Raw genomic sequence first — 25501 nt, 5'->3', positions numbered from 1 at the left:
ACTCCCTCAGTACTGACCCTCTGACACTGCAGCACTCCCTCAGTACTGACCCTCTGACAGTGCAGCACTCCCTCAGTACTGACCCTCTGACAGTGCAGCACTCCCTCAGTACTGACCTCTCTGACAGTGCAGCACTCCCTCAGTACTGACCCTCTGACAGTGCAGCACTCCCTCAGTACAGACCCTCTGACTGTGCGGCACTCCCTCAGTACTGACACTCTGACAGTGCAGCATTCCCTCAGTACTGACTCTCTGACAGTGCAGCACTCCCTCAGTACTGACACTCTGACAGTGCAGCATTCCCTCAGTACTGACACTCTGACAGTGCAGCACTCCCTCAGTACTGACTCTCTGACAGTGCAGCACTCCCTCAGTACTGACCCTCTGACATTGCGGCACTCCCTCAGTACTGACCCTCTGACACTGCAGCACTCCCTCAGTACTGACCCTCTGACAGTGCGGCACTCCCTCAGTACTGACCCTCTGACAGTGCAGCACTCCCTCAGTACGTGACTCTCTGACAGTGCGGCACTCCCTCAGTACTGACCCTCTGACAGCGCAGCACTCCTCTCAGTACTGACCCTCTGACAGCGCGGCACTCCCTCAGTACTGACCCTCTGACAGTGAGACACTCCCTCAGTACTGACCCTCTGACAGTGAGACACTCCCTCAGTACTGACCCTCTGAAAGTGCAGCACTCCCTCAGTACTGACTCTCTGACAGTGCAGCACTCCCTCAGTACTGACTCTCTGACAGTGCGGCACTCCCTCAGTACTGACCCTCTGACAGTGCAGCACTCCCTCAGTACTGACCCTCTGACAGCGCGGCACTCCCTCAGTACTGACCCTCTGACAGTGAGACACTCCCTCAGTACTGACTCTGACAGTGCAGCACTCCCTCAGTACTGACCCTCTGGACAGTGCAGCACTCCCTCAGTACTGAACCCTCTGACAGCGCGGCACTCCCCTCAGTACTGACCCTCTGACAGTGAGACACTCCCTCAGTACTGACCCTCTGACAGTGAGACACTCCCTCAGTACTGACCCTCTGACAGTGCAGCACTCCCTCAGTACTGACTCTCTGACAGTGCAGCACTCCCTCAGTACTGACTCTCTGACAGTGCGGCACTCCCTCAGTACTGACCCTCTGACAGTGCAGCACTCCCTCAGTACTGACCCTCTGACAGCGCGGCACTCCCTCAGTACTGACCCTCTGACAGTGAGACACTCCCTCAGTACTGACCCTCTGACAGTGCAGCACTCCCTCAGTACTGACCCTCTGACAGTGCAGCACTCCCTCAGTACTGACCCTCTGACAGTGCGGCACTCCGTCAGTACTGACCCTCTGACAGCGCGGCACTCCCTCAGTACTGACCCCTCTGACAGTGCAGCACTCCCTCAGTACTGACCCTCTGACAGTGAGACACTCCCTCAGTACTGACCCTCTGACAGTGCAGCACTCCCTCAGTACTGACCATCTGACAGTGCAGCACTCCCCTCAGTACTGACCCTCTGACAGTGAGACACTCCCTCAGTACTGACCCTCTGACAGTGCGGCACTCCCTCAGTACTGACCCTCTGACAGTGCGGCACTCCCTCAGTACTGACCCTCTGACAGTGTGGCACTCCCTCAGTACTGACCCTCTGACAGTGCAGCACTCCCTCAGTACTGACCCTCTGACAGTGCGGCACTCCCTCAGTACTGACCCTCTGACAGTGCGGCACTCCCTCAGTACTGACCCTCTGACAGTGCAGCACTCCCTCAGTACTGACCCTCTGACAGTGCAGCACTCCCTCAGTACTGACCCTCTGACAGTGAGACACTCCCTCAGTACTGACCATCTGACAGTGCAGCACTCCCTCAGTACTGACCCTCTGACAGTGAGACACTCCCTCAGTACTGACCCTCTGACAGTGCGGCGCTCCCTCAGTACTGACCCTCTGACAGTGCAGCACTCCCCTCAGTACTGACCCTCTGACAGTGAGACACTCCCTCAGTACTGACCCTCTGACAGTGCAGCACTCCCTCAGTACTGACCCTCTGGACAGTGCGGCACTCCCTCAGTACTGACCCTCTGACAGCGCAGTACTCCCTCAGTACTGACTCTCTGACAGTGCAGCACTCCCTCAGTACTGACCCTCTGACAGTGCAGCACTCCCTCAGTACTGACTCTCTGACAGTGCGGGCACTCCCTCAGTACTGACCCTCTGACAGCGCAGTACTCCCTCAGTACTGACTCTCTGACAGTGCAGCACTCCCTCAGTACTGACCCTCTGACAGTGCAGCACTCCCTCAGTACTGACCCTCTGACAGTGCGGCACTCCCTCAGTACTGACCCTCTGACAGTGCGGCACTCCCTCAGTACTGACCCTCTGACAGTGCAGCACTCCCTCAGTACTGACCCTCTGACAGTGCGGCACTCCCTCAATACTGACCCTCTGACAGTGCAGCACTCCCTCAGTACTGACCCTCTGACAGTGCGGCACTCCCTCAGTACTGACCCTCTGACAGTGCAGCACTCCCTCAGTACTGACCCTCTGACAGTGGAGGACACTCCCTCAGTACTGACCATGCTGACAGTGCAGCACTCCCTCAGTACTGACCCTCTGACAGTGAGACACTCCCTCAGTACTGACCCTCTGACAGTGCGGCGCTCCCTCAGTACTGACCCTCTGACAGTGCAGCACTCCCTCAGTACTGACCCTCTGACAGTGAGACACTCCCTCAGTACTGACCCTCTGACAGTGCAGCACTCCCTCAGTACTGACCCTCTGACAGTGAGACACTCCCTCAGTACTGACCCTCTGACAGCGCAGCACTCCCTCAGTACTGACTCTCTGACAGTGCGGCACTCCCTCAGTACTGACCCTCTGACAGCGCAGCACTCCCTCAGTACATACTCTCTGACAGTGCAGCACTCCCTCAGTACTGACCCTCTGACAGTGCAGCACTCCCTCAGTACTGACTCTCTGACAGTGCGGCACTCCCTCAGCACTGACCCTCTGACAGTGCAGCACTCCCTCAGTACTGACCCTCTGACAGTGCAGCACTCCCTCAGTACTGACCCTCTGACAGTGCAGCACTCCCTCAGTACTGACCCTCTGACAGTGCGGCACTCCCTCAGTACTGACTCTCCGACAGTGCAGCACTCCCTCAGTACTGACCCTCTGACAGTGCGGCACTCGCTCAGTACTGACCCTCTGACAGTGCGGCACTCGCTCAGTACTGACCCTCTGACAGTGCGGCACTCCCTCAGTACTGACCCTCTGACAGTGCGGCACTCCCTCAGCACTGACCCTCTGACAGTGCAGCACTCCCTCAGTACTGACCCTCTGACAGTGCGGCACTCCCTCAGTACTGACCCTCTGACAGTGCAGCACTCCCTCAGTACTGACCCTCTGACAGTGCGGCACTCCCTCAGTACTGACCCTCTGACAGTGCGGCACTCCCTCAGTACTGACCCTCTGACAGTGCAGCACTCCCTCAGTACTGACCCTCCGACAGTGCAGCACTCCCTCAGTACTGACCCTCCGACAGTGCGGCACTCCCTCAGTACTGACCCTCTGACAGTGCGGCACTCCCTCAGTACTGACTCTCCGACAGTGCAGCACTCCCTCAGTACTGACCCTCTGACAGTGCAGCACTCCCTCAGTACTGACCCTCCGACAGTGCAGCACTCCCTCAGTACTGACCCTCTGACAGTGCGGCACTCCCTCAGTACTGACCCTCTGACAGTGCGGCACTCCCTCAGTACTGACCCTCTGACAGTGCAGCACTCCCTCAGTACTGACCCTCTGACAGTGCAGCACTCCCTCAGTACTGACTCTCCGACAGTGCAGCACTCCCTCAGTACTGACCCTCTGACAGTGCGGCACTCCCTCAGTACTGACCCTCTGACAGTGCGGCACTCCCTCAGTACTGACCCTCTGACAGTGCGGCACTCCCTCAGTACTGACCCTCTGACAGTGCTGCACTCCCTCAGTACTGACCCTCTGACAGTGCGGCACTCCCTCAGTACTGACCCTCTGACAGTGCAGCGTTCCCTCAGTACTGACCCTCTGACAGTGCGGCACTCCCTCAGTACTGACCCTCTGACAGTGCGGCGCTCCCTCAGTACTGACCCTCTGACAGTGCAGCACTCCCTCAGTACTGACCCTCTGACAGTGAGACACTCCCTCAGTACTGACCCTCTGACAGTGCAGCACTCCCTCAGTACTGACCCTCTGACAGTGAGACACTCCCTCAGTACTGACCCTCTGACAGCGCAGCACTCCCTCAGTACTGACTCTCTGACAGTGCGGCACTCCCTCAGTACTGACCCTCTGACAGCGCAGCACTCCCTCAGTACATACTCTCTGACAGTGCAGCACTTCCTCAGTACTGACCCTCTGACAGTGCAGCACTCCCTCAGTACTGACTCTCTGACAGTGCGGCACTCCCTCAGCACTGACCCTCTGACAGTGCAGCACTCCCTCAGTACTGACCCTCTGACAGTGCAGCACTCCCTCAGTACTGACCCTCTGACAGTGCAGCACTCCCTCAGTACTGACCCTCTGACAGTGCGGCACTCCCTCAGTACTGACTCTCCGACAGTGCAGCACTCCCTCAGTACTGACCCTCTGACAGTGCGGCACTCGCTCAGTACTGACCCTCTGACAGTGCGGCACTCCCTCAGCACTGACCCTCTGACAGTGCAGCACTCCCTCAGTACTGACCCTCTGACAGTGCGGCACTCCCTCAGTACTGACCCTCTGACAGTGCAGCACTCCCTCAGTACTGACCCTCTGACAGTGCGGCACTCCCTCAGTACTGACCCTCTGACAGTGCGGCACTCCCTCAGTACTGACCCTCTGACAGTGCAGCACTCCCTCAGTACTGACCCTCCGACAGTGCAGCACTCCCTCAGTACTGACCCTCCGACAGTGAAGCACTCCCTCAGTACTGACCCTCTGACAGTGCGGCACTCCCTCAGTACTGACTCTCCGACAGTGCAGCACTCCCTCAGTACTGACCCTCTGACAGTGCAGCACTCCCTCAGTACTGACCCTCTGACAGTGCAGCACTCCCTCAGTACTGACTCTCCGACAGTGCAGCACTCCCTCAGTACTGACCCTCTGACAGTGCGGCACTCCCTCAGTACTGACCCTCTGACAGTGCGGCACTCCCTCAGTACTGACCCTCTGACAGTGCGGCACTCCCTCAGTACTGACCCTCTGACAGTGCTGCACTCCCTCAGTACTGACCCTCTGACAGTGCGGCACTCCCTCAGTACTGACCCTCTGACAGTGCAGCGTTCCCTCAGTACTGACCCTCTGACAGTGCGGCACTCCCTCAGTACTGACCCTCTGACAGTGCGTCACTCCCTCAGTACTGACCTTCTGACAGTGCGGCACTCCCCCAGTACTGACCCTCTGACAGTGCGGCAATCCCTCAGTACTGACCCTCTGACAGTGCAGCACTCCCTCAGTACTGACCCTCTGACAGTGCGGCACTCCCTCAGTACTGACCCTCTGACAGTGCGGCACTCCCTCAGTACTGACCCTCTGACAGTGCAGCACTCCCCCAGTACTGACCCTCTGACAGTGCGGCACCCCCTCAGTACTGACCCTCTGACAGTGCGGCACTCCCTCAGTACCGACCCTCTGACAGTGCAGCACTCCCCCAGTACTGACCCTTTGACAGTGCGGCACTCCCTCAGTACGGACTCTCTGACAGTGCAGCACTCCCTCAGTACTGACCCTCTGACAGTGCGGCGCTCCCTCAGTACTGACCCTCTGACAGTGCGGCGCTCCCTCAGTACTGACCCTCTGACAGTGCGGCACTCCCTCAGTACTGACCCTCTGACAGTGCAGCACTCCCTCAGTACTGACCCTCTGACAGTGCGGCGCTCCCTCAGTACTGACCCTCTGACAGTGCAGCACTCCCTCAGTACTGACCCTCTGACAGTGCGGCGCTCCCTCAGTACTGACCCTCTGACAGTGCAGCACTCCCCCAGTACTGACCCTTTGACAGCGCGGCACTCCCTCAGTACTGACCCCCTGACAGTGCAGCACTCCCTCAGTACTGACCCTCTGACAGTGCGGCACTCCCTGTACTGACCCTCTGACAGTGCGGCACTCCCTCAGTACTGACCCTCTGACAGTGCAGCACTCCCTCAGTACTGACCCTCTGACAGTGCGGCACTCCCTCAGTACTGACCCTCTGACAGTGCGGCACTCCCTCAGTACTGACCCTCTGACAGTGCAGCACTCCCTCAGTACTGACCCTCTGACAGTGCGGCACTCCCTCAGTACTGACCCTCTGACAGTGCAGCACTCCCTCAGTACTGACTCTCTGACAGTGCGGCACTCCCTCAGTACTGACCCTCTGACAGTGCAGCACTCCCCCAGTACTGACCCTTTGACAGTGCGGCACTCCCTCAGTACTGACCCCCTGACAGTGCGGCACTCCCTCAGTACTGACCCTCTGACAGTGCGGCACTCCCTCAGTACTGACCCTCTGACAGTGCAGCACTCCCTCAGTACTGACCCTCTGACAGTGCGGCACTCCCTCAGTACTGACCCTCTGACAGTGCAGCACTCCCTCAGTACTGACCCTCTGACAGTGCAGCACTCCCTCAGTTCTGACCCTCTGACAGTGCGGCACTCCCTCAGTACTGACCCTCTGACAGTGCAGCACACCCTCAGTACTGACCCTCTGACAGTGCGGCACTCCCTCAGTACTGACTCTCTGACAGTGCAGCGCTCCCTCAGTACTGACCCTCTGACAGTGCGGCACTCCCTCAGTACTGACTCTCTGACAGTGCGGCACTCCCTCAGTGCTGACCCTCTGACAGTGCAGCACTCCCTCAGTACTGACCCTCTGACAGTGCAGCACTCCCTCAGTACTGACCCTCTGACAGTGCAGCACTCCCTCAGTACTGACCCTCTGACAGTGCAGCACTCCCTCAGTTCTGACCCTCTGACAGTGCGGCACTCCCTCAGCACTGACCCTCTGACAGTGCAGCACTCCCTCAGTACTGACCCTCTGACAGTGCAGCACTCCCTCAGTTCTGACCCTCTGACAGTGCGGCACTCCCTCAGTACTGACCCTCCGACAGTGCGGCACTCCCTCAGTACTGACCCTCTGACAGTGCAGCACTCCCTCAGTACTGACCCTCTGACAGTGCAGCACACCCTCAGTACTGACCCTCTGACAGTGCGGCACTCCCTCAGTACTGACTCTCTGACAGTGCGGCACTCCCTCAGTACTGACCCTCTGACAGTGCGGCACTCCCTCAGTACTGACCCTCTGACAGTGCGGCACTCCCTCAGTACTGACCCTCTGACAGTGCGGCACTCCCTCAGTACTGACCCTCTGACAGTGCGGCACTCCCTCAGTACTGACCCTCTGACAGTGCGGCACTCCCTCAGTACTGACCCTCTGACAGTGCAGCACTCCCTCAGTACTGACCCTCTGACAGTGCGGCACTCCCTCAGTACTGACCCTCTGACAGTGCAGCACTCCCTCAGTACTGACCCTCTGACAGTGCAGCACTCCCTCAGTACTGACCCTCTGACAGTGCAGCACTCCCTCAGCACTGACCCTCTGACAGTGCGGCACTACCTCAGTACTGACCCTCTGACAGTGCAGCACTCCCTCAGTACCGACCCTCTGACAGTGCGGCACTCCCTCAGTACTGACCCTCTGACAGTGCGGCACTACCTCAGTACTGACCCTCTGACAGTGCAGCACTCCCTCAGCACTGACCCTCTGTCTGTGCGGCACTCCCTCAGTACTGACCCTCTGACAGTGCGGCACTCCCTCAGTACTGACTCTCTGACAGTGCGGCACTCCCTCAGTACTGACCCTCTGACAGTGCAGCACTCCCTCAGTACTGACCCTCTGACAGTGCAGCGCTCCCTCAGTACTGACCCTCTGACAGTGCGGCACTACCTCAGTACTAACCCTCTGACAGTGCAGCGATCCCTCAATACTGACCCTCTGACAGTGCGGCACTCCCTCAGTACTAACCCTCTGACAGTGCAGCACTCCCTCAGTACTGACCCTCTGACAGTGCGGCACTACCTCAGTACTAACCCTCTGACAGTGCAGCACTCCCTCAGTACTGATCCTCTGACAGTGCGGCACTCCCTCAGTACTGACCCTCTGACAGTGCAGCACTCCCTCAGTACTGACCCTCTGACAGTGCAGCACTCCCTCAGTACTGACTCTCTGACAGTGCGGCACTCCCTCAGTACTGACTCTCTGACAGTGCGGCACTCCCTCAGTACTGACCCTCTGACAGTGGAGCGCTCCCTCGGTACTGACTCTCTGACAGTGCAGCGCTCCCTCAGTACTGACCCTCTGACAGTGCAGCGCTCCCTCAGTACTGACCCTCTGACAGTGCGGCACTCCCTCAGTACTGACCCTCTGACAGTGCAGCACTCCCTCAGTACTGACCCTCTGACAGTGCGGCACTCCCTCAGTATTGACCCTCTGACAGTGTGGCACTCCCTCAGTACTGACCCTCTGACAGTGCAGCAATGCCTCAGTACTGACCCTCTGACAGTGCAGCACTCCCTCAGTACTGACCCTCTGACAGTGCGGCACTCCCTCAGTACTGACCCTCTGACAGAGCAACACTCCCTCAGTACTGACCCTCTGACAGTGCAGCAATGCCTCAGTACTGACCCTCTGACAGAGCAACACTCCCTCAGTACTGACCGTCTGACAGTGCAGCACTCCCTCAGTACTGACCCTCTGACAGTGCAGCAATGCCTCAGTACTGACCCTCTGACAGAGCAACACTCCCTCAGTACTGACCCTCTGACAATGCAGCACTCCCTCAGTACTGACCCTCTGACAGTGCGGCACTCCCTCAGTACTGTCCCTCTGACAGTGCGACACTCCCTCAGCACTGACCCTCTGACAGTGCAGCACTCCCTCAGTACTGACCGTCTGACAGTGCGGCACTCCCTCAGTACTGACCCTCTGACAGTGCGACCCTCCCTCAGTACTGACCGTCTGACAGTGCGGCACTCCCTCAGTACTGACCCTCTGACAGTGCGACCCTCCCTCAGTACTGTCCCTCTGACAGTGCGGTACTCCCTCAGTACTGACCCTCTGACAGTGCGGCACTCCCTCAGTACTGACCCTCTGACAGTGCAGCACTCCCTCAGTACTGACCCTCTGACAGTGCAACACTCCCTCAGTACTGACCCTCTGACAGTGCGGCACTCCCTCAGTACTGACCCTCTGACAGTGCGACCCTCCCTCAGCACTGACCCTCTGACAGTGCAGCACTCCCTCAGTACTGACCGTCTGACAGTGCGGCACTCCCTCAGTACTGACCCTCTGACAGTGCGACCCTCCCTCAGTACTGACCGTCTGACAGTGCGGCACTCCCTCAGTACTGACCCTCTGACAGTGCGACCCTCCCTCAGTACTGACCCTCTGACAGTGCAGCACTCCCTCAGTACTGACCCTCTGACAGTGCAGCACTCCCTCAGTACTGACCCTCTGACAGTGCGGCACTCCCTCAGTACTGACCCTCTGACAATGCAGCACTCCCTCAGTACTGAACCTCTGACAGTACAGCGCTCCCTCAGTACTGACCCTCTGACAGTGCAGCACTGCCTCAGTACTGACCCTCTGACAGTGCGGCACTCCCTCAGTACTGACCCTCTGACAGTGCGGCACTCCCTCAGTACTGACCCTCTGACAATGCAGCACTCCCTCAGTACTGAACCTCTGACAGTACAGCGCTCCCTCAGTACTGACCCTCTGACAGTGCGGCACTCCCTCAGTACTGACCCTCTGACAGTGCAGCACTCCCTCAGTACTGACCCTCTGACAGTGCAGCACTCCATCAGTACTGAGCCTCTGACAGTGCGGCACTCCCTCAGTACTGACCCTCTGACAGTGCAGCATTCGCTCAGTACTGACCCTCTGACAGTGCAGCACTCCCTCAGTACTGACCCTCTGACAGTGCGGCACTCCCTCAGTACTGACCCTCTGACAGTGCAGCACTCCCTCAGTACTGACCCTCTGACAGTGCGGCACTCCCTCAGTACTGACCCTCTGACAGTGCGGCACTCCCTCAGTACTGACCCTCTGACAGTGCGGCGCTCCCTCAGTACTGACCCTGACAGTGCGGCACTCCCTCAGTACTGACCCTCTGACAGTGCAGCACTCCCTCAGTACTGACCCTCTGACAGTGCGGCACTCCCTCAGTACTGACCCTCTGACAGTGCGGCACTCCCTCAGTACTGACCCTCTGACAGTGCGGCGCTCCCTCAGTACTGACCCTGACAGTGCGGCACTCCCTCAGTACTGACCCTCTGACAGTGCAGCACTCCCTCAGTACTGACCCTCTGACAGTGCAGCACTGCCTCAGTACTGACCCTCTGACAGTGCGGCACTCCCTCAGTACTGACCCTCTGACAGTGCGGCGCTCCCTCAGTACTGACCCTGACAGTGCAGCATTCGCTCAGTACTGACCCTCTGACAGTGCGGCACTCCCTCAGTACTGACCCTCTGACAGTGCGGCACTCCCTCAGTACTGACCCTCTGACAGTGCAGCACTCCCTCAGTACTGACCCTCTGACAGTGCAGCACTCCCTCAGTACTGACCCTCTGACAGTGCGGCACTCCCTCAGTACTGACCCTCTGACAGTGCAGCACTCCCTCAGTACTGACCCTCTGACAGTGCGGCACTCCCTCAGTACTGACCCACTGACAGTGCAGCACTCCCTCAGTACTGACCCTCTGACAGTGCAGCACTCCCTCAGTACTGACCCTCTGACAGTGCGGCGCTCCCTCAGTACTGACCCTGACAGTGCGGCACTCCCTCAGTACTGACCCTCTGACAGTGCAGCACTCCCTCAGTACTGACCCTCTGACAGTGCAGCACTCCCTCAGTACTGACCCTCTGACAGTGCGGCACTCCCTCAGTACTGACCCTCTGACAGTGCGGCATTCCCTCAGTACTGACCCTGACAGTGCGGCACTCCCTCAGTACTGACCCTCTGACAGTGCAGCACTCCCTCAGTACTGACCCTCTGACAGTGCGGCACTCCCTCAGTACTGACCCTCTGACAGTGCGGCATTCCCTCAGTACTGACCCTGACAGTGCGGCACTCCCTCAGTACTGACCCTCTGACAGTGCAGCACTCCCTCAGTACTGACCCTCTGACAGTGCAGCACTCCCTCAGTACTGACCCTCTGACAGTGCAGCACTCCCCCAGTACTGACCCTTTGACAGCGCGGCACTCCCTCAGTACTGACCCCCTGACAGTGCAGCACTCCCTCAGTACTGACCCTCTGACAGTGCGGCACTCCCTGTACTGACCCTCTGACAGTGCGGCACTCCCTCAGTACTGACCCTCTGACAGTGCAGCACTCCCTCAGTACTGACCCTCTGACAGTGCGGCACTCCCTCAGTACTGACCCTCTGACAGTGCGGCACTCCCTCAGTACTGACCCTCTGACAGTGCAGCACTCCCTCAGTACTGACCCTCTGACAGTGCGGCACTCCCTCAGTACTGACCCTCTGACAGTGCAGCACTCCCTCAGTACTGACTCTCTGACAGTGCGGCACTCCCTCAGTACTGACCCTCTGACAGTGCAGCACTCCCCCAGTACTGACCCTTTGACAGTGCGGCACTCCCTCAGTACTGACCCCCTGACAGTGCGGCACTCCCTCAGTACTGACCCTCTGACAGTGCGGCACTCCCTCAGTACTGACCCTCTGACAGTGCAGCACTCCCTCAGTACTGACCCTCTGACAGTGCGGCACTCCCTCAGTACTGACCCTCTGACAGTGCAGCACTCCCTCAGTACTGACCCTCTGACAGTGCAGCACTCCCTCAGTTCTGACCCTCTGACAGTGCGGCACTCCCTCAGTACTGACCCTCTGACAGTGCAGCACACCCTCAGTACTGACCCTCTGACAGTGCGGCACTCCCTCAGTACTGACTCTCTGACAGTGCAGCGCTCCCTCAGTACTGACCCTCTGACAGTGCGGCACTCCCTCAGTACTGACTCTCTGACAGTGCGGCACTCCCTCAGTGCTGACCCTCTGACAGTGCAGCACTCCCTCAGTACTGACCCTCTGACAGTGCAGCACTCCCTCAGTACTGACCCTCTGACAGTGCAGCACTCCCTCAGTACTGACCCTCTGACAGTGCAGCACTCCCTCAGTTCTGACCCTCTGACAGTGCGGCACTCCCTCAGCACTGACCCTCTGACAGTGCAGCACTCCCTCAGTACTGACCCTCTGACAGTGCAGCACTCCCTCAGTTCTGACCCTCTGACAGTGCGGCACTCCCTCAGTACTGACCCTCCGACAGTGCGGCACTCCCTCAGTACTGACCCTCTGACAGTGCAGCACTCCCTCAGTACTGACCCTCTGACAGTGCAGCACACCCTCAGTACTGACCCTCTGACAGTGCGGCACTCCCTCAGTACTGACTCTCTGACAGTGCGGCACTCCCTCAGTACTGACCCTCTGACAGTGCGGCACTCCCTCAGTACTGACCCTCTGACAGTGCGGCACTCCCTCAGTACTGACCCTCTGACAGTGCGGCACTCCCTCAATACTGACCCTCTGACAGTGCGGCACTACCTCAGTACTGACCCTCTGACAGTGCAGCGATCCCTCAGTACTGACCCTCTGACAGTGCGGCACTACCTCAGTACTGACCCTCTGACAGTGCAGCGATCCCTCAGTACTGACCCTCTGACAGTGCGGCACTCCCTCAGTACTGACCCTCTGACAGTGCAGCACTCCCTCAGTACTGACCCTCTGACAGTGCAGCACTCCCTCAGTACTGACCCTCTGACAGTGCGGCACTCCCTCAGTACTGACCCTCTGACAGTGCAGCACTCCCTCAGTACTGACCCTCTGACAGTGCAGCACTCCCTCAGTACTGACCCTCTGACAGTGCAGCACTCCCTCAGCACTGACCCTCTGACAGTGCGGCACTACCTCAGTACTGACCCTCTGACAGTGCAGCACTCCCTCAGTACCGACCCTCTGACAGTGCGGCACTCCCTCAGTACTGACCCTCTGACAGTGCGGCACTACCTCAGTACTGACCCTCTGACAGTGCAGCACTCCCTCAGCACTGACCCTCTGTCTGTGCGGCACTCCCTCAGTACTGACCCTCTGACAGTGCGGCACTCCCTCAGTACTGACTCTCTGACAGTGCGGCACTCCCTCAGTACTGACCCTCTGACAGTGCAGCACTCCCTCAGTACTGACCCTCTGACAGTGCAGCGCTCCCTCAGTACTGACCCTCTGACAGTGCGGCACTACCTCAGTACTAACCCTCTGACAGTGCAGCGATCCCTCAATACTGACCCTCTGACAGTGCGGCACTCCCTCAGTACTAACCCTCTGACAGTGCAGCACTCCCTCAGTACTGACCCTCTGACAGTGCGGCACTACCTCAGTACTAACCCTCTGACAGTGCAGCACTCCCTCAGTACTGATCCTCTGACAGTGCGGCACTCCCTCAGTACTGACCCTCTGACAGTGCAGCACTCCCTCAGTACTGACCCTCTGACAGTGCAGCACTCCCTCAGTACTGACTCTCTGACAGTGCGGCACTCCCTCAGTACTGACCCTCTGACAGTGGAGCGCTCCCTCGGTACTGACTCTCTGACAGTGCAGCGCTCCCTCAGTACTGACCCTCTGACAGTGCAGCGCTCCCTCAGTACTGACCCTCTGACAGTGCGGCACTCCCTCAGTACTGACCCTCTGACAGTGCAGCACTCCCTCAGTACTGACCCTCTGACAGTGCGGCACTCCCTCAGTATTGACCCTCTGACAGTGTGGCACTCCCTCAGTACTGACCCTCTGACAGTGCAGCAATGCCTCAGTACTGACCCTCTGACAGTGCAGCACTCCCTCAGTACTGACCCTCTGACAGTGCGGCACTCCCTCAGTACTGACCCTCTGACAGAGCAACACTCCCTCAGTACTGACCCTCTGACAGTGCAGCAATGCCTCAGTACTGACCCTCTGACAGAGCAACACTCCCTCAGTACTGACCGTCTGACAGTGCAGCACTCCCTCAGTACTGACCCTCTGACAGTGCAGCAATGCCTCAGTACTGACCCTCTGACAGAGCAACACTCCCTCAGTACTGACCCTCTGACAATGCAGCACTCCCTCAGTACTGACCCTCTGACAGTGCGGCACTCCCTCAGTACTGTCCCTCTGACAGTGCGACACTCCCTCAGCACTGACCCTCTGACAGTGCAGCACTCCCTCAGTACTGACCGTCTGACAGTGCGGCACTCCCTCAGTACTGACCCTCTGACAGTGCGACCCTCCCTCAGTACTGACCGTCTGACAGTGCGGCACTCCCTCAGTACTGACCCTCTGACAGTGCGACCCTCCCTCAGTACTGTCCCTCTGACAGTGCGGTACTCCCTCAGTACTGACCCTCTGACAGTGCGGCACTCCCTCAGTACTGACCCTCTGACAGTGCAGCACTCCCTCAGTACTGACCCTCTGACAGTGCAACACTCCCTCAGTACTGACCCTCTGACAGTGCGGCACTCCCTCAGTACTGACCCTCTGACAGTGCGACCCTCCCTCAGCACTGACCCTCTGACAGTGCAGCACTCCCTCAGTACTGACCGTCTGACAGTGCGGCACTCCCTCAGTACTGACCCTCTGACAGTGCGACCCTCCCTCAGTACTGACCGTCTGACAGTGCGGCACTCCCTCAGTACTGACCCTCTGACAGTGCGACCCTCCCTCAGTACTGACCCTCTGACAGTGCAGCACTCCCTCAGTACTGACCCTCTGACAGTGCAGCACTCCCTCAGTACTGACCCTCTGACAGTGCGGCACTCCCTCAGTACTGACCCTCTGACAATGCAGCACTCCCTCAGTACTGAACCTCTGACAGTACAGCGCTCCCTCAGTACTGACCCTCTGACAGTGCAGCACTGCCTCAGTACTGACCCTCTGACAGTGCGGCACTCCCTCAGTACTGACCCTCTGACAGTGCGGCACTCCCTCAGTACTGACCCTCTGACAATGCAGCACTCCCTCAGTACTGAACCTCTGACAGTACAGCGCTCCCTCAGTACTGACCCTCTGACAGTGCGGCACTCCCTCAGTACTGACCCTCTGACAGTGCAGCACTCCCTCAGTACTGACCCTCTGACAGTGCAGCACTCCATCAGTACTGAGCCTCTGACAGTGCGGCACTCCCTCAGTACTGACCCTCTGACAGTGCAGCATTCGCTCAGTACTGACCCTCTGACAGTGCAGCACTCCCTCAGTACTGACCCTCTGACAGTGCGGCACTCCCTCAGTACTGACCCTCTGACAGTGCGGCACTCCCTCAGTACTGACCCTCTGACAGTGCAGCACTCCCTCAGTACTGACCCTCTGACAGTGCGGCACTCCCTCAGTACTGACCCTCTGACAGTGCGGCACTCCCTCAGTACTGACCCTCTGACAGTGCGGCGCTCCCTCAGTACTGACCCTGACAGTGCGGCACTCCCTCAGTACTGACCCTCTGACAGTGCAGCACTCCCTCAGTACTGACCCTCTGACAGTGCGGCACTCCCTCAGTACTGACCCTCTGACAGTGCGGCACTCCCTCAGTACTGACCCTCTGACAGTGCGACGCTCCCTCAGTACTGACCCTGACAGTGCGGCACTCCCTCAGTACTGACCCACTGACAGTGCAGCACTCCCTCAGTACTGACCCTCTGACAGTGCAGCACTCCCTCAGTACTGACCCTCTGACAGTGCGGCACTCCCTCAGTACTGACCCTCTGACAGTGCGGCGCTCCCTCAGTACTGACCCTGACAGTGCAGCATTCGCTCAGTACTGACCCTCTGACAGTGCGGCACTCCCTCAGTACTGACCCTCTGACAGTGCGGCACTCCCTCAGTACTGACCCTCTGACAGTGCAGCACTCCCTCAGTACTGACCCTCTGACAGTGCAGCACTCCCTCAGTACTGACCCTCTGACAGTGCGGCACTCCCTCAGTACTGACCCTCTGACAGTGCAGCACTCCCTCAGTACTGACCCTCTGACAGTGCGGCACTCCCTCAGTACTGACCCACTGACAGTGCAGCACTCCCTCAGTACTGACCCTCTGACAGTGCAGCACTCCCTCAGTACTGACCCTCTGACAGTGCGGCGCTCCCTCAGTACTGACCCTGACAGTGCGGCACTCCCTCAGTACTGACCCTCTGACAGTGCAGCACTCCCTCAGTACTGACCCTCTGACAGTGCAGCACTCCCTCAGTACTGACCCTCTGACAGTGCGGCACTCCCTCAGTACTGACCCTCTGACAGTGCGGCATTCCCTCAGTACTGACCCTGACAGTGCGGCACTCCCTCAGTACTGACCCTCTGACAGTGCAGCACTCCCTCAGTACTGACCCTCTGACAGTGCGGCACTCCCTCAGTACTGACCCTCTGACAGTGCGGCATTCCCTCAGTACTGACCCTGACAGTGCAGCTCTCCCTCAGTACTGACCCTCTGACAGTGCGGCACTCCCTCAGCACTGACCCTCTGACAGTGCGGCACTCCCTCAGTACTGACCCACTGACAGTGCGGCACTCCCTCAGTACTGACCCTGACAGTGCGGCACTCCCTCAGTACTGACCCTCTGACAGTGCAGCACTCCCTCAGTACTGACCCTCTGACAGTGCAGCACTCCCTCAGTACTGACCCTGACAGTGCGGCACTCCCTCAGTACTGACCCTCTGACAGTGCAGCACTCCCTCAGTACTGACCCTCTGACAGTGCGGCACTCCCTCAGTACTGACCCTCTGACAGTGCGGCATTCCCTCAGTACTGACCCTCTGACAGTGCGACACTCCCTCAGTACTGACCCTCTGACAGTGCGGCACTCCCTCAGTACTGACCCTCTGACAGTGCAGCACTCCCTCAGTACTGACCCTCTGACAGTGCGGCACTCCCTCAGTACTGACCATCTGACAGTGCGGCATTCCCTCAGTACTGACCCTCTGACAGTGCGACACTCCCTCAGTACTGACCCTCTGACAGTGCGACACTCCCTCAGTACTGACCTTCTGACAGCGCAGCACTCCCTCAGTACTGACCCTCTGACAGTGCGGCACTCCCTCAGTACTGACCCTCTGACAGTGCCGCACTCCCTCAGTACTGACCCTCTGACAGTGCGGCACTCCCTCAGTACTGACCCTCTGACAGAGCGGCGCTCCCTCAGTACTGACCTTCTGACAGCGCAGCACTCCCTCAGTACTGACCCTCTGACAGTGCAGCACTCCCTCAGTACTGACCCTCTGACAGTGCAGCACTCCCTCAGTACTGACCTTCTGACAGCGCAGCACTCCCTCAGTACTGACCCTCTGACAGTGCGGCACTCCCTCAGTACTGACCCTCTGACAGTGCAGCACTCCCTCAGTACTGACCTTCTGACAGCGCAGCACTCCCTCAGTACTGACACTGACAGTGCAGCACTCCCTCAGTACTGACCCTCTGACAGTGCAGCACTCCCTCAGTACTGACCCTCTGACAGTGCGGCGCTCCCTCAGTACTGACCCTCTGACAGTGCAGCACTCCCTCAGTACTGACCCTCTGACAGTGCAGCACTCCCTCAGCACTGACCCACTGACAGTGCGGCACTCCCTCAGTACTGACCCTCTGACAGTGCAGCACTCCCTCAGTACTGACCCTCTGACAGTGCAGCACTCCCTCAGTACTGACCCTCTGACAGTGCGGCACTCCCTCAGTACTGACCCTCTGACAGTGCGGCGCTCCCTCAGTACTGACCCTCTGACAGTGCGGCACTCCCTCAGTACTGACCCTCTGACAGTGCAGCACTCCCTCAGCACTGACCCTCTGACAGTGCAGCACTCCCTCAGCACTGACCTTCTGACAGTGCGGCACTCCCTCAGTACTGACCCTCTGACAGTGCAGCACTCCCTCAGTACTGACCCTCTGACAGTGCGGCACTCCCTCAGTACTGACCCTCTGACAGTGCAGCACTCCCTCAGTACTGACCCTCTGACAGTGCAGCACTCCCTCAGTACTGACCCTCTGACAGTGCAGCACTCCCTCAGTACTGACCCTCTGACAGTGCGGCACTCCCTCAGTACTGACCCTCTGACAGTGCAGCACTCCCTCAGTACTGACCCTCTGACAGTGCAGCACTCCCTCAGTACTGACCCTCTGACAGTGCAGCACTCCCTCAGTACTGACCCTCTGACAGTGCGGCACTCCCTCAGTACTGACCCTCTGACAGTGCAGCACTCCCTCAGTACTGACCCTCTGACAGTGCAGCACTCCCTCAGTACTGACCCTCTGACAGTGCAGCACCCCCTCAGTACTGACCCTCTGACAGTGCGGCACTCCCTCAGTACTGACCCTCTGACAGTGCAGCACTCCCTCAGTACTGACCCTCTGACAGTGCAGCACCCCCTCAGTACTGACCCTCTGACAGTGCGGCACTCCCTCAGTACTGACCCTCTGACAGTGCAGCACTCCCTCAGTACTGACCTTCTGACAGTGCGGCACTCCCTCAGTACTGACCCTCTGACAGTGCGACACTCCCTCAGTACTGACCCTCTGACAGTGCGACACTCCCTCAGTACTGACCCTCTGACAGTGCGGCACTCCCTCAGTACTGACCCTCTGACAGTGCGGCACTCCCTCAGTACTGACCCTCTGACAGTGCAGCACTCCCTCAGTACTGAGCCTCTGACAGTGCGACACTCCCTCAGTACTGACCCTCTGACAGTGCGGCACTCCCTCAGTACTGACCCTCTGACAGTGCAGCACTCCCTCAGTACTGACCCTCTGACAGTGCGGCACTCCCTCAGTACTGACCCTCTGACAGTGCAGCACTCCCTCAGTACTGACCCTCTGACAGTGCAGCACTCCCTCAGTACTGACCCTCTGACAGTGCGGCACTCCCTCAGTACTGACCCTCTGACAGTGCAGCACTCCCTCAGTACTGACCTTCTGACAGTGCGGCACTCCCTCAGTACTGACCCTCTGACAGTGCGACACTCCCTCAGTACTGACCCTCTGACAGTGCGACACTCCCTCAGTACTGACCCTCTGACAGTGCAGCACTCCCTCAGTACTGAGCCTCTGACAGTGCAGCACTCCCTCAGTACTGACCCTCTGACAGTGCGGCACTCCCTCAGTACTGACCCTCTGACAGTGCAGCACTCCCTCAGTACTGACCCTCTGACAGTGCGACACTCCCTCAGTACTGACCCTCTGACAGTGCGGCACTCCCTCAGTACTGACCCTCTGACAGTGCAGCACTCCCTCAGTACTGAGCCTCTGACAGTGCAGCACTCCCTCAGTACTGACCCTCTGACAGTGCGGCACTCCCTCAGTACTGACCCTCTGACAGCGCAGCACTCCCTCAGTACTGAGCCTCTGACAGTGCAGCACTCCCTCAGTACTGAGCCTCTGACAGTGCAGCACTCCCTCAGTACTGAGCCTCTGACAGTGCAGCACTCCCTCAGTACTGACCCTCTGACAGTGCGGCACTCCCTCAGTACTGACCCTCTGACAGTGCGGCACTCCCTCAGTACTGACCCTCTGACAGTGCAGCGCTCCCTCAGTACTGACCCTCTGACAGTGCGGCACTCCCTCAGTACTGACCCTCTGACAGTGCGGCACTCCCTCAGTACTGACCCTCTGACAGTGCAGCGCTCCCTCAGTACTGCCCCTCTGACAGTGCGGCACTCCCTCAGTACTGACCCTCTGACAGTGCGGCACTCCCTCAGTACTGACCCTCTGACAGTGCGGCGCTCCCTCAGTACTGACCCTCTGACAGTGCGGCACTTCCTCAGTACTGACCCTCTGACAGTGCAGCGCTCCCTCAGTACTGACCCTCTGACAGTGCGGCACTCCCTCAGTACTGAGCCTCTGACAGTGCAGCGCTCCCTCAGTACTGACCCTCTGACAGTGCGGCACTCCCTCAGTACTGACCCTCTGACAGTGCGGCACTCCCTCAGTACTGACCCTCTGACAGTGCAGCACTCCCTCAGTACTGACCCTCTGACAGTGCAGCACTCCCTCAGTACTGACCCTCTGACAGTGCGGCACTCCCTCAGTACTGACCCTCTGACAGTGCGGCACTCCCTCAGTACTGACCCTCTGACAGTGCAGCACTCCCTCAGTACTGACCCTCTCTCTCTCCTGTCGATCATTCGCTCTGACCCGGAAATCCCGCCCCTCGTGCAGAGCGATTAGCAGCAATTCCGGATCAGCTCCGCCCCGCGGAACGTCATGGGGCGGGGCATATCCGGAATTGCTGCTACTCGCGCTGCGATTGGCTGAGCCTCACCCCGGGTCTGCGCAGAATCGCGGGAACTACATTTCCCACAATGCCGCCGGCCGGTCGCCATAGTAATGGGGCCTAGTGGGCAGGCGGTGGCTGAGCAGCGGGCTGGGAGAAGCTGCTGCTGCAATGAGCGGGCCGCCTCCGGGTGGGACGCTGCGGCTGTTGCCCGGGGCCTGTCAGGCTGCGCTCCGCTCCGGGGTGGCCGTGCCCTCCTTGGCCCAGTGCCTGGAGCAGCTGCTGCTCAACAGCCTGCAGGCCGGGTGCGGCTGCGCGGCGGCTCGCGTGCACGCGCAGGCCGGGCGCGTGCAGCTGGCTGATAACGGCGCGGGCATGGGGCGCGCGACCCTGGAGCTGGCGGGCACGCGCCACCACAGCGGGGGCGCGACTGGGGGAGGTCCACCCCCAGGGGGAGGGGCTGGGGGTGGGCTAGCTCCCTGTGGGGGAGGGGATGTTCCAGTGGGTAAGGGGGATCTGGGCGCTCCGGGCGGTGGGGGGGCTCCGGGCGGTTGGGGGGCTCCGGGGGCAGTCGGTGCTCCGGGCAGTGGGGGGGTTCCGGGCGGTGGGGGGGTTCCGGGCGGTGGGGGGGTTCCGGGGGATCTGGGTGCTCCGGGCAGTGGGGGGGTTCCGGGCGGTGGGGGGGTTCCGGGGGCAGTCGGTGCTCCGGGCAGTGGGGGGGTTCTGGGGGCAGTCGGTGCTCCGGGCAGTGGGGAAGTTCCGGGCGGTGGGGGGGTTCCGGGGGCAGTGGGTGCTCCGGGCGGTGGGGGGGTTCCGGGGGCAGTGGGTGCTCCGGGCGGTGGGGGGGTTCCGGGGGCAGTGGGTGCTCCGGGCGGTGGGGAAGTTCCGGGCGGTGGGGGGGTTCCGGGCGGTGGGGGGGTTCCGGGGGCAGTGGGTGCTCCGGGCAGTGGGGCAGTTCCGGGCGGTGGGGGGGTTCCGGGGGCAGTGGGTGCTCCGTGCGGTGGGGAGGATCTGGGGGCAGTGGACGATCCCAGCTATGAACACACGCCTGGGCCTGGGCAACGCGGTGAGGCTCTGGCCAGCATCGCTCACCTGTCGGGCTTGCTGGAGATAGTGAGCAGACCGCAGGGCTCCAGCCGGACTTGGGTGAAATTATTCCGCAATGGGCAAGCCCAGCCGGTGTATGAGGCTGAGACGGGACGGCCCAGTCCCGGTACCACTGTCACCGTCTGCAACCTCTTCTACCAGATGGCAGTGAGGCGACGCCGTCTTGGCCGGCCCCTGGAGTGGGAGCAGATCCGCCGCCGGGTCCAGGCTTTGAGCCTCCTGCACCCTAGCGTCTCATTCACTGTGCGGGACGAGGCCTCTGCCACAGCCGGAGGCTCATTGGTGATCCGGCTGCCCAAAGCCAGCAGCCTGCAGGCACGCTTCGCCCAGATCCATGGCCCGCAGAAGGCAGCAGCACTAGCCCGCATCCAACATTCAAGTGGCGGCTTCCAGCTGAGTGGCTACATCAGCCGCCAGGGCCACCACAGCAAAGGCCTGCGACTGGTGTTTGTCAGCGGACGGCTGGTGCTGAAAACCCACATTCACAAAGAGCTGGACTCGCTGCTGAAGCGGCAGAGCCTCATCTGCCGACCGGAACCTGGCACTGGGCCCCGGGGAGGCCCTGACCTTCACCCTGTCTATGTTATCAACATCGACTGTGACCCTGGTCAATACGATGCCTGCTGGGAGACAAACCGCACCCTGCTGGAGTTCAGTGCCTGGAACCTGCTGATAGGTTGTTTGGAGGAGGGAGTCCGGGCCTTCTTGCTACAGGAACATTTACTCGTGGAGCCCACAGAGGAGCAGGAATCCTCCCAGCTGGCTATTGTTAACTCAGACTTCAATTTCTCACACAAACGGATAGTACTGTCCAAGTTGGTGCACCGGCAGGCAGTGGTTTCAGAGACTCCCAGACTGGAGGCAGACTCTGAACCCTACATTGCCTCCTGTCAGGATGAAGATTGGGCCATGTATGGCCTACCATACACAGAATCCCCAATGCACAACCTTCATTCTGCTAGTCAGGAGCCAGCGGCATATGGAAGGTCTCCATTAGATGAGGAGCGAAGCATTTCCTGCCAGGTCCTGAGTATATCTGCCAGCCCTGAGGTGCAACCATCACAGCCCGGCACATCTATTTGCCAACTCGTCGCTGCTTATGAGAGTGAGACCTTATCAGTCACTGAGAGTTTATCACAAGAGGTTGAGCAAGCAGGCATGGAGGAGCAAACAACAGGGGAACAGGTGGGAGAATTGCCAGAGAGGCCAGTGGGGGAGGGGCACCAGGAGCAGGAGGGAATGCTGAAGGAGGAACAGCTGAGGGAGGGGGAGCACGTGAGAACATTGGAGGGGGTGCAGATGAGGGCGTTGCAGGGAGGGCAGGTGTGGCACCCACGAGGAAAGCAGGCAGGAGAAGGGGAACTGTGGGGTGAGAGGGTGGCGAAGCTGTGTGGGGAGCAGGGAGTTCACGTGGAGGCGCAGAGGGACTGGTTGCTGTGGGGGGATCAGAGTGTGGAACTGGGTATTACGGGTCTCATAACCCACATTGTCCCCAGGAAAATCTTAGACACAGAAAGTGGAAACTCTTCAGACTGGGGCCATGTCAATCACCCTGGCCCAGTGAGTGCATGGGAGATTTTTAATGAGAGAACAAGAAAGGGAGATGGACAGCTCATGCCTGATGAAAGAACACCCTCAAATGTAGATTGGAAACATAGGATAAATATGCCCCGAGAGTTTGTGACTGACTGCCGGAGAGTTCAGGGCACTTGTCAAAGTCATCATCACTTTGGGAGCTCTGCTGAATCTGAATCTCAGACGATGATTTTGCCACAGAACCTCACATGTTCTGAACACAGAAATCCTGCCAGATGTGAACCTGTTTGTTGTCAGGCTAGATTCCACAGGAAACTGAGCATGTCTCTCATAACTGGTTCGCTGGATGTATTTAGGAGAAACTATGGGAAGATAAATGATGATCAAAATGAAGGAGCGTCTTGTCAAAGCAATGTGGCTATTCAGGACAATGCTGGTGATTCGGCCATAAGGCCATCAGTAAATAATGTGACAATAACTAAGGGCCTAGAGAGTCTGTACCAGAGCCCAGTGATAAAATGTGCTGATTCTGCAATTAGTTACCATAGTGAGAGTTTACGGTGTGACCAATGGGATTACAAAGGTCTTTTTAGGAGTTTGTATTCTAATGGCACCTGTCCCACAGCTGATTGTGTGGCCAAAGTGCAGTCCAACCTGATTGAACTGCCTTGTTATCCACAAACCAAGAAAACCTTTCCAGTTGCCATGGCACCCCCAAGAACCCTGGCTGCAAAGTTATCCAAGTTAAAGGATCTTAAAGGACAGTCTGCTGAAGGGCAGGGTGCAGAGACCAAAGTGGGGAGTTCTGCGGACGCGTGCCAACCTCGCCAGAGTTACAAGGACTTTCTCCAACAAGAACAGAAGTGTGCAAAATCTACATCTCCACAGCTGTGCTCAGCAGCTCAGGTGATCTCTGAAAATGTTTCCCTTCGAGAGATGGTATGGAGTGAGGATTGTCAGGCAAATCAAAGTCGTGTCCAATGCACAAATAAAAGGGGACTTTGTTCAGTTAACTTGTCTTTGTCATCAATTGATGAAAGGACTGGAAAAGGGACTGATACTGAGTCTGTTCTACAAGTCGGAGACCGATCACAAAGTTACCGAATAAGTGATGCAAACTGGAATCCATCTGCAGAAGATTCTGTGCCCACTCAGAAAGTGTCAGAACCTGTTAATGTTCAAGCTAAACCCATACATGCTGGACAATTACCAGGAAATTGTGTAGAGACCTGCAAAGGTCCAAGTGACACATTGGACAGTTCTGCTTCAGACTGGCTGCAATACTTTGATGGAACACTCGGGAGGATGGTGTTTGTAAACAGTGTGACTGGACTGAGTCGCTATGACGTTCCGCCGGATGCCCAGACACAGGCTACCTGCATAAAGGACTTCACAACGATGGCCGTTAATGTTCTCACTAAGACCGGTAAGTTTGGGAAGAAATTTAGAGTCATTCACATCCCTGAAATGTACCCCCACAACAACAACTCACCTGGGTCTTGTTAATCAGTTCACAGTGGGATCTCCACCCCTGTTCTGCCTAAATCTAACATTATGAAGTTCTCTGAATTAGACCATGGGTATCTTCAGCCTGATTCAGCTACACCAGGTCTGATCTTCGCCAACCTTGGCTACACTTTCCTGCTGATCCCTCCAGTCCATAACTCTATCGACCTCAAGTTTGAATGTACTCAATGACTTGCTGAAATCCTGACTGAGTCACTAAATGGCCCTGATATTCTACCTTGCGTTCTATAACAGTCCCATTATAAACAGTTTTCTTGCAACTCACCCATATCCTCGAAATTGCTGTATCTCAACTTTCCTACTCTGTTTCCTGTTCATATCCTTGGATAATCTCCTTATCTTTATCATCTCTTAACGAATGCATCTTTATCATCTCTTGTGGTCTTTCTGTACCCCTCACCACTTTGGTGTTTCAGTTTCCACTTGGGACCCCTCCTGTCCTTAGAAGCATTATCCATCTCTGGAAACCCCTCTCTCACAACTTCACCAAATTTCCAGCATAACCGAGGACTTGCTCGATGAAAAATAACAATTCATCTAGTTTGCAATAGCCATAGAATTCCTTATTTTAAATCTTTTTATTGGCATTTCTCATATTTAGAAACAGTTGTGTATATATACACATTACATTTTTCTTGCCCGTGCTAATTGTACAGAGAGGTTTATTTTGGCCTTCGTTTGACTGACCCTCTGTGCACTTTGTTGCCCCCCCCCCCCCCCCCCCCCCGGGGTTGCGCAGTCCTTTGATTCCTCATCTATCTTGATTTTTTATTCTGAGCTTACTCCTCGTTGCTGGCCTTAAACAGGTTTTGGAACAGGCCGTATAATTTCCCACATAGTCCCCCCTTCTTGCTGCTTGTGCCTATCAGGTCCTCTAGTAGTGTGGTTTCTGGAGCCCCGGGGTACCCTACTGTCTCTTTGCGGAGGAAGTGTTTTATTTGGAGGTGTTTCATTTCTTGTCCTTTTGCTAGTTTCCATTTCCTCGCCAGTTCATCCAGTGTCGCTAGTCTGTGCCCTACGTAGAAATCCCCAACTGTCAGTGTGCCCCCGTCCCACCTCCA

General features: G+C 58.0%; 2 protein-coding genes across 4 annotated transcripts in view; one reads left to right on the top strand and one right to left on the bottom strand.

Annotated features, from left to right (window-relative positions):
- The window catches only part of erg28 (ergosterol biosynthesis 28 homolog), a 40218-nt gene extending 19746 nt beyond the window's left edge, over window positions 1–20472 (bottom strand). Inside the window, exon 1 of one of the 3 annotated variants that reach the window (XM_072494562.1) lies at window positions 20319–20472. Coding sequence is in view for 1 of the 3 variants with exons in the window: in XM_072494554.1 (XP_072350655.1) it covers window positions 20159–20181 (23 nt within the window). In the remaining 2 variants the exon portion in view is untranslated. The other 2 variants (XM_072494554.1, XM_072494548.1) reach the window with 2 other exon arrangements.
- Window positions 20442–25501, top strand: part of mlh3 (mutL homolog 3 (E. coli)) — a 101507-nt gene continuing 96447 nt past the window's right edge. Inside the window, exons 1-2 of the mRNA XM_072494574.1 lie at window positions 20442–20709; window positions 21292–24339. Of these exons, the coding sequence (XP_072350675.1) occupies window positions 20442–20709; window positions 21292–24339 (3316 nt within the window). The remainder of the gene's footprint in view (window positions 20710–21291; window positions 24340–25501) is intronic.

The sequence above is a fragment of the Scyliorhinus torazame genome, chromosome 2, assembly GCF_047496885.1.
Source record: "Scyliorhinus torazame isolate Kashiwa2021f chromosome 2, sScyTor2.1, whole genome shotgun sequence".
NCBI classification, from domain to species: Eukaryota; Metazoa; Chordata; class Chondrichthyes; order Carcharhiniformes; family Scyliorhinidae; genus Scyliorhinus; species Scyliorhinus torazame.
The sequence above is the reverse complement of the archived record's forward strand: the minus strand, read 5'-3'. Positions and strand labels throughout refer to the sequence as shown.